The 9,375-nt window shown below is 41.8% G+C and overlaps 1 protein-coding gene across 2 annotated transcripts in view; it reads left to right on the top strand.

The window, feature by feature from the left end:
* The window catches only part of LOC137973135 (uncharacterized), a 52,761-nt gene extending 45,261 nt beyond the window's left edge, over positions 1–7,500 (top strand). For both annotated transcript variants that reach the window (XM_068819878.1, XM_068819879.1), the window contains exons 11-17: positions 476–705; positions 1,431–1,545; positions 1,961–2,131; positions 2,587–2,721; positions 3,106–3,249; positions 4,724–4,927; positions 5,352–7,500. In XM_068819878.1, coding sequence (XP_068675979.1) covers positions 476–705; positions 1,431–1,545; positions 1,961–2,131; positions 2,587–2,721; positions 3,106–3,249; positions 4,724–4,927; positions 5,352–6,032 — 1,680 coding nt within the window. In that variant the 3' untranslated portion in view covers positions 6,033–7,500. The remainder of the gene's footprint in view (positions 1–475; positions 706–1,430; positions 1,546–1,960; positions 2,132–2,586; positions 2,722–3,105; positions 3,250–4,723; positions 4,928–5,351) is intronic.
* The last annotated feature ends 1,875 nt before the right edge of the window (positions 7,501–9,375 follow it).

Here is a 9,375-nt window from a genome sequence, read left to right as displayed (position 1 = left end):
GGAAACCGGTTTCAACACCCTGCCAGTAGAGTCTTTCTTAACTGGACGAGAAAAAAAAGGACTCTGCAGACATCGTGTAAAAAGTCTTTATTGCGCATGCGCAAGCCGTTGCATGGAGACAGTTTCAAACCCAGGCCACCCAGGACAAGTCTCGATCGCACTCCTAGACGCCATCTTGATTTTGGTACTGAAGGCTTACTAAACCAGTTTGACCGGAGTGACTAGCCCAGAAACTTGGGCTACCGCGACTTTAAGACTCGACACGATTTCTGCCGAGCCTGTCTTGCTCTCCCTTTGGTGAGCTTTAGAGAGGCTCTGCTCGCATGGTGAAATTTCAAACGACTCGGTTCATTACTTTCACAACCATGACCAAACCAGAATATTGTTTTCTCCGGGTCTCACCGGCTGGCGACGCCAGTCCAGATTTGTGAGCTATGTAAATGTGAAGAATATAATTCATTTACTTTTGCTTCAGCTCGACAGCGCAAATTGGCAGGGCTTCCTGTCGTCTCCATTGTCTTTTATGACATTCTTTGTGGAAGGACGTTTTTACAGCAGTGGTCAGAGTTCTAAGCGACTGCCATTTACTGGTCAGCTGATGTACGAAGACCAAAACTCCGTCGTTGCAGGGAACTTTGAAACGGAGGCTGTGTGGAAGAAGGCTTTTGGAATCGAATTATTGACCGTAACGAAGCTAAAACTTGGGTAAGCTGGGTGTCTGTTGCATATCAAATTCCTCGTCGTAGCTTGAGCATTTACGAAGAATCATCTCAAAAATCCTACCCTGTGTTCTGCACGGATCTCCTTCATGTTCTGTCACGCATGCGTGACGTGACGTCAACGCAACGTCACTTCAACTCCCCCGCCATTGGGTGGCGTTAAAATTCAAACTGGTTATAGCGGGTTTTAAACCGGTTTAGAGTTAAATTATTCATCCAAAGTTCTGGACGACATCGAGGAGATACGTGCGGAGGTCCCCTTTCCTTTTCGCTAGAGAGCTGAGGTAGAGCAATAAGTTACGGGGAAGTACAACGCTAACAAAGAAAAAGAAAACAAAGCTTCGTAGGCATGACCATATTCAAAAGAATGTCTGCTTGAAAGTGAGGCTACCATTTGTGAATAGGGTCCGATTGATGATAGCGGAGATGAAGTAATGTACTCGTGAGAAAAAAATGGTGTTCTGACTGCTTGGCAATGGGAGAAATGATGGATTAACAAACAAGGTCATTGCTTAGAGCATCCTATAGGTTTTAAGGAGGTCTCAGATTAAACTTCTTTCTTGGACAACGAGTTTCTTTTCAGTTGCCTCAACGCCCGTTCACCGGTTCCTTCCCCACTTTATTTCGGTAGAGCGGATATCCGAGGGAGATATTTTTATTTCATTTAATCGCTCATTTCGATCTCTTCTTTTTTGGTTCGTTTCTCGTCAGAGTTTCAATATCAACCAACCGATCACAGCAAAGCAAAGTAAGAGGAGAGGCCGAACTTCAACTGGGTTTCAATTGTCACGCAACACGTGACAATAGTGAAATGGACTCCATCAAGGTAATGGTCATGGATCTGTATACTGTAGTGTACATATCACATGTTGTGATGCAGTCTCGTGGGGTGAGATCGGACGTCAGCCGGTCAAGGTGCGTTACAAAACTGCGTGAGCTTCGAGGTGCCTTGGTTGAACGACCATCAGGGTCTCAAAACAGCAGAGGAAAAATGTGGTGGCTTTGTCCTACACATATTTAGACTTTCTTCTGTTCTCCTCGTTTCACAAAACACTTGTTCTCAAACCATGCGGGACGTTGAAGAACTCACAAACTCTTTGTGGCCGTAGCTCCATAGTCGTCCATTTGCATAATGTTCGTGGGCCGTACAAAGTTATTCACCTAAAAAAATCGCTAAAAACTACTAAATCATCGAATATTGATGTTAACTGTTCTTTCACTCACATTGGTTAACGTTCCAGCAAGACTGTGTCACTGCCAATGTCTTCATGGGATTCTCAGACGTCTCAGCTGACCACTTCTTCTACGGCACGCTGCCTCCTGTAAGCTTACAGAAGCTTCTAGGAATCTGCAACATCCGTCACAAACTACCAGGTGCCATGGCAACCATAGGATTTCCAGAAGGCTTTCAGGTACTTCGATGAATAAGCTTGACTCAGTTTGCACGGGTTTCGGATCTGAAATGCTCCCCCCTGATTTGTGCTGCTTTTGCTTCAAATAGCTTTACAAAACCCTTGGTTGGCTGGAGGGAGTGGGTGTAAATGACGTATCTTCGGACTAAACTGATACCAGTTTTAGAGCAGACGAAACAAGCTGCAAACTTCTGTAAATTTGCCTTTTCGGTATGATCTTTTGGGCCAATTTAGAAAGCAGCAATACTTGTGCAAAAACGTGGCAATGTTAAGCCCCTTGTAAGTATAATATAAAATATATTTAAACAAACGAGCAAGCAGGCAAGCTAACAAAATGTAGCTGCACAGTTCTAACAAATTTGATCGTGCAGACAATGGAGGCTCTCCGCAATCGACCCTTTAACATCTTCTCAGATAGCGTCAAGAAAATATGCTTTTTCCTGTTTCTGTTGCAGATTTCTGTTGCCAGAGAAGTTCACGACCTTAGGGAAATGGGAGGTCCTGTTTTACGACCGGGATTCCTTCTGAAGGGCAAGATGAGCGTGATGGGAATCGAAACTTCAGGAGTTATTTCCCTACTTCCGAACGAGGTAGGTTTAATTTGATGTTGCTATATACGCAGCAGGTCGGAGGCCCGTTTCTCGGAACCCTCCAAAACTTTCCCATGCCCCAAAATCATCTTCCTTTGGAAATAACAAGGACTCAGCACCTGAAATACGCCCGCTGAGTTAACTGCAGGTCGTATCCACACATTGCTAAAGAAATGTATGAGTTAACTGCAGGTCGTATCCACACATTGCTAAAGAAATGTATGAGTTAACTGCAGGTCGAATCCACACATTGCTAAAGAAATGTACGAGTTACTGCAGGTCGTATCCACACATTGCTAAAGAAATGTATGAGTTAACTGCAGGTCGAATCCACACATTGCTAGAGAAATGTATAAGTTAATTGCAGGTCGTATCTTTTTTTAGTTTTTGGTAGACGCAAAAGTCGGGTCAGATGAGGCTCCAGAAATGACCGATGACGTTGCACCCTTGTTCTTGCACAACCTTGATCAGGAGAGCTACCCAAAGCTATTCCTTAAAGCTCGCATGGACCCAGTCCCCTTTGTGGAGGTAAGCAAGATGACGCTGTTCTGGGCAGGTAACTATAGTTTCAGCGCCTCGGTTCTATGTTGCGATGAAAAACAAAAAACAAAACAAAACAAAACAAAACAAAACAAAACAAAACCACAAACATTTTGACAGTTGCAACTCGAGGCTACTGTACTGGATTAAAGTCAGATGCTACCGTGACGGCTTTAGAAGTGGTCTACACCGCCACGCCACGCCACGCCACGCCACGTTGTACAATATTACAACAGAGGATTCCTCCAAAGTCACGTAAACAATTCACACAAAATACTAAAAAAAATCAAGTTTACACTGTGAGCCGACGAGTGACCATTTTCAGCCCAGATATTTACGACGTGACGCACGCATGCCATTCATCTTTATATATCGCTAATAGCTATTATACATTTGTGTTGTATTACTTATAGTTCTTAGATTATCTAATTCTTCTTTTTGTATTTATTTCTAATATTTTGAAATTGCGCGTGCGCATTGTGAGCAAGTACGATAAATACCACTTGGCGTCATGTGGATAAATAAACTACCAAACTTTACCTAGTTAAAACTGAAAAAAGTAAAAAACAAACAATGCTAGGGGAGAAGAAAAGAGGCTCGTGGTCTTAAAGACACCCACAGAGTGTGCAGCCACCCTTAAAAGGGAACGTCCTTTGGGAACCCGCCAAAGTGCCAACCCACCACATTAGAGGAAACTATGTACAAGCCAAGGGGGTCACAGGCGAAGTCAGAGAACTCCCAACGAACGGTATCTGCGCACCTCTATCTTTAAGGTCATAAGAATCCCAAGGAGGTCAAAATATTGCTCAGAGACAAGGCGTTAGTCAAATGGGAACCAACGCGGTGAGGAGGGATCCAGCACCCATTCGAAAGAGACGTTACTACGTTTTGCAGCACTATGACGTCATCTTTGGCCGCAGTTTGATCTTGCCTTATTCATGAGTGTTTTTCTCAACCAATCACGTTTCCCTTTAGGCCGTTCTCGTCACCAGAGCCTCCGATCGACGCAAGGCTCTGGGAAACTCTATGTGGGAGAACATGCGCCGTGGTGTTCTTGTATCCAAAAATTGGCTATTTGAACCTTACGGCGCTGGCTCACTCCTCGGGCTAACATAAATGAACCAATTAGAGACGCTTTTGATTGTTCTTCACGAAAACCAATGAGAAGACACTTTGTTTCAGGGTTCTCCAGAGTTCTTCTCTCCCTAAGTCAAGAGACACGTTCTGGGGTCGAGATTGCCCTTTAGGCGTAAAAATTCAAATCCACCAATTACAATGTTTGTATTTCGAACGTCAAAATCAGTTATATCATCACACACACCCACTGACGAGGCTTGGGCATTAGTGTCTAGGGGTGGGGTGGGTAAAGAGGTAAGATAACAGAAACGATCATTCTTGGATGTATTCAGTTAGCAAAATCATCCTAAAATTACCTGTCATATATTCTACATTTTTTCTTCAGGCACACCTCGACGGTTACGCTCGATTCTTTGGGATATTTGAGGAAGTACGCATGCTCGCGACCCGTGATGCTTTGCGAATCCATCTGAGTACAGATGCTGACAAGTCCTTCAAAATCAGTGTAGAAATCACCACAAATTACAGTTCACACCGCAATCACACACAGTTCAGTGCGATTGTTGCATTTGAGAACGGCTTTTCCAAGGTAACTTCAACAGAACAATGCGGTTAGTTCAGCATTTTGAGCGCCTTACCAAGGTGCGAGAGGGCGCGGGTTTGAAGTTAAGCGGGACTAATTCTTGGGGCTTTCGAATGACTACGAAGGTGACATCCGCAAGTCAACGCAGACATCCCTTTCATCTTGGAACGCACTCACTCTCAAAAAAAAAAAAAAAGAGAAAGGTAGAGGACGTGGTCTCTCTAGCAGTGTTTCCTGAAATGGCCCCTCAAAGGTTTCTATTTATCTTAATCACTTTGATTCAGTTCATGCAACTTTTTAGACCAGTGGAAATACATTGCCACAAAATTTTCAGGTAACTTTGCGCGCTTTGGTCTTTATGATAGTTGTTGTGAATAAATGCCAGTATGTAGTGTGAAGATGGCTGTATTTTCTGCCTTTGCTTCCTCAGCTGACGCGTATGGCCTCAAAGCAAGTGGTTTCCCTGTTAGAGCAAGAAATATCCGAGCTCAAATCCGCGAAAAGAGAAGTACAGCGCCTGAGAAGGGAATGTGACAAAGCCATCAGGCAGGATTGCTCTATTTGCACAAACGACAAAATGTGTGTTTCCTCTCTCTTAAACTGTCACATTGATACAGGGACGAATAAGCCTTTTAACGGCTCTGAAAGGAAACATGGTCCGACAGACACATGTCAGCGGCTGGTCATGGAGCGTTGCCTGGCAACAGAAACTGCCTGCTTTAATGCTTGCCGATTTGTCAGCTCTAAAGCAAACAAGACATGCGAAGCGTACCAAGTTGCTGCTGCATCCCAGAGGAAACGGGCGAGAGGTTTCCAGTGGGTAAAGCGAGCCGAAAGGTTTATTTACAGTGAGCTGTTTCAAATCCACGCGATTTCGTTTAAAACTAACGTTTCCTCAAAGACCTTTGAGCATCTCTCTATGGATACTTCGCTGGAAGCGACCATATTTGGACAAAAGGAAAAACTGGAAGGTCTTCACATAAAGTTTAACGAATTTGTCAACTTGTCTTCCGAGATCGCAAAATACGCGTGGGACTGGTACCAAAAGGCACCGCCTCAGAACTGGTCCACGCCTCGTCACCCGGACAACAGACCCAGGCCTCCAGCGTGAGGTAAATGGGATGTAAATAAACAAAGGCTTCCATTTTTAAAACGACAGGATAAAAATGCAAAAGACAATGGAGATATCAATAGATAAGGAGCTATAATTCCTTGTAGGTGCATGTCGAGTCGTTTTGTGCAATCAAGTTTATATTGTTCAAAAGTATTTCCTATCGTACAGTTAGAAAACGAAGCGAAGGACTGCGTTCAAAAAGCATTCCTGGGGTTACAAATGACTCATACCGCAAAGGAAGGCGACTATGTGAATATGAGGCTTGTCACTAGCAATAAACAAAAAAACACAAGGTTAGGCTTGCGTTCTACTTCTTCGAACGCAACCATTTTTGCGAGGAAGGACTAAGACAAAGTACAAATAATGTGGGTCGTCCATCTCATTCAAACACCTCACTAAGTCGAATCCCTTTGGCGACCCTTCGTCATAGCGATCACTTTTCATTTTCGACCAGTTTTGAAAATGCAGTACCCAAGGTTGTCTATGCGAATGAAATCTTTTTTTTTTTTAATTCTCTCACATACGGTATTTGCTCCTTGCCGTAACAACGAATGTGCAGGTTTTAATTGATTGTAGTTGCGTCTCTTCTTTGCCACAATCAGCTTAAAATGGACAATGCCTTTAAAGGGAATTAATTACGAATTACATTTATAAAACTTAGGATTTTAGAAACGTACCGGTACCTTAAGCTTTTGTAGTAATAGAATATTACCTCGCCTTGCAGAGGTGAATTAAATTGGATATATTTGTGATATCATGTTTTCCAAAAACTATTAAAAACCATTTTCAAGATAGCCAGCGAACGCAGACGTATTTCCGGCGCGTTCGCAGGCTATTTTCAAGATTAAAATGGAAGAAAATATCAATAGAAAAAGACAAATACCTTTCGAGCAATTTTCTTATATCAACTTAGTACTTTTATTATAACCACAGCGGTTTTCAATTGGGTGTCGAAAGAAATTTTCACAATTGTTTGGCCTCGTAATGCCACGCTGCAAGGTGATTGGCTTAAAAATCTCGCGCCATATTCTCAGCCAAACAGTGGAAAAAGCCTTACCAATTGTGATTGGCTCGTTCGTGTTTCACGCGCTTAGCGCCAGCTGCACGTGATTGCTTTGCGTTATGATTGCCTGCTGGGCTGTGATTGGCCGAAGTTATTCACTTTGTTCCATCGCACCATATTGAAAACTGCTCTACTTGACAGCAATATAAATACATGTAGTTCAAAACCTACCGCGATTCTGCGCATATCTAGCTTGTCGCACGTTGCAATATGTAATTGCAAACCGAGAATTTCCAAACGGAAGAATGTACGTAGCAACTACGAATTGTATTGAAAATGTTTGTCAGATAATAACAATAATATATGACAAAAATAATTCTATGAGCTGACAGGCGATGAAAAACCAGCTTTGCAGAGCACTCGTCTTGTTTAAAAAAAAAAGAAAATAAAAACTTTGAAAACCTTTCGCAGTGACACAATTACACAGAGATTTCCATAACTTTTCAAAGTACAGGATTTGATCATGAAAGTACTGGACATGGTTATTTTCCATTGTAAGGCCGATTGCAAGTGCCTTGGGAGAGAACCCTATATACTACTATAAATTAAATTTTCAGAAATGCTGTATACAGTCTTGAGATTGGAGAAAAAAAAAAGAAAACTAAACTTATCGCGTGAATGAAATGCTAACAGATCGATTATTTCGTTTAGTACTTAAGCAAAATGAGGCGATGTTAATTAGCCATTATCTCAATCGGCGCAACCGAATACCAAAACTCTTGTGTTGGTGATTAGTGTTGTCTTCCCTATGAAAGAAAACAAAGGAAAAGAACAGGGAGTACAAGTCCCACACTTGGTCTGTATCATGGTTTCTGACAGACCGAAATTCGGCTTCCATGAGTGACCAAAAAAGACCTATTGAAACATACAGCAATTGTATGCTGCAGATGAAACCCATCTTCAATGGAGAGGCATTGAACTCAAACTTGCTTTCAAAGAGTTTGACGTCCTTAAAGTAAAATGGCTTGTTTAAACACAGACAAAAATATGTTGACCCGGGTAGTTTTTGCACTAATAAGTAACAAAGATTTTCTTTTTGTTTTCGCTTGTTTTATTTCGGTTGGTGACTTTACCACTGTTGAATTACAAAAAAAGAGATGTTTCTTTCCAACAACAAACAAAGGGAACTCAAACTAAGACACGAGATTCTTAAGAACAGGTAATAGTCGTAAACATATTTGAGCAAGATTAACATTAGATAACATCGCCGGCTGTACATGGAACAATACCATGAAATTGAAGGAGTCGTGGTGGATAGGATATAATGTAGATCGTCTGCAATGCCAATATTCCCGCTCTTACCAACATATGTTCGCCTAGCAGACATTTTGGATGGATCAACAACACCGCAACGTTTCACTGTCAACAGGGCGTGGCATCGAATGTGAGAACAAGCTTGTGTTTCAACCAAAAACGATTAAAAATCAACCGAATCTAAAGTGACTTAAAATAGCAACACTGTAACTGTTGAAAAGGAAGTTAAAACAGTTTCTTTACGAGACTCTTGGTCATTAATCTTTGAGAAAAAAAGGAAATCACAAAATTATCATAAACCAAATTATGACAACCAACAGGAATAACTTTTAAAAGGATACCATACACCAGATTCACTACAACTGACAAAATAACACTTCACAGGAAACTGAAAAGAGCATTTGTATAGCATTTGCGTCGGTTTTAGAAACAATCTTTTCGCGTTTGTAACAGGATCCCATGAAAAGCATTGTGGAGAAGTCTTAAGGACAGTTTTAGAATCTTTAAATATCAAAACCAGTAACATAGGTTTTTCCTTCTAACTTTCAGACCAATTTAAACGTACCGTGCAATTAACATCAAGGTGGTGTACATAGTAGAAAGAGAAGCACATGTCGTTGAAGCGTTTAACTTGCAACTCGTTTCCCTGGAAAAAAGCTGGGGATTTTACGACACCAATTTTATGCCCAAATATGGACAAAAACAAGATCGATGCTGCACGCGCGGGAAAATGCACGAACTGCGTTACATCCAAATCAGGAAATTTTCAAACTCAAAAAACCCCAGCTCTGAACGCAAGTTAAATGCTTCAAGGTCATGATTCTTTCTAGTAAAGGTATTAGGCCTTCTTGACTCGACATCAGAACCTTGTTTCCAGGGCCGTCTCTTCTTCAGTAGAGAGAGTATTAGGGAGTTTAAGAAACGACGCCATGACCGAAATATTTCTTGTGAAAAACATACAGACGAACGGACGGAAAAATTAGGAAATGCATAAAACGTCCATAAAACGTCTAAAGCGGAACC

This window comes from Montipora foliosa, chromosome 10 (assembly GCF_036669935.1).
Source record: "Montipora foliosa isolate CH-2021 chromosome 10, ASM3666993v2, whole genome shotgun sequence".
Taxonomy (NCBI): Eukaryota; Metazoa; Cnidaria; class Anthozoa; order Scleractinia; family Acroporidae; genus Montipora; species Montipora foliosa.
This window is presented reverse-complemented; position numbering and strand designations above follow the sequence as displayed.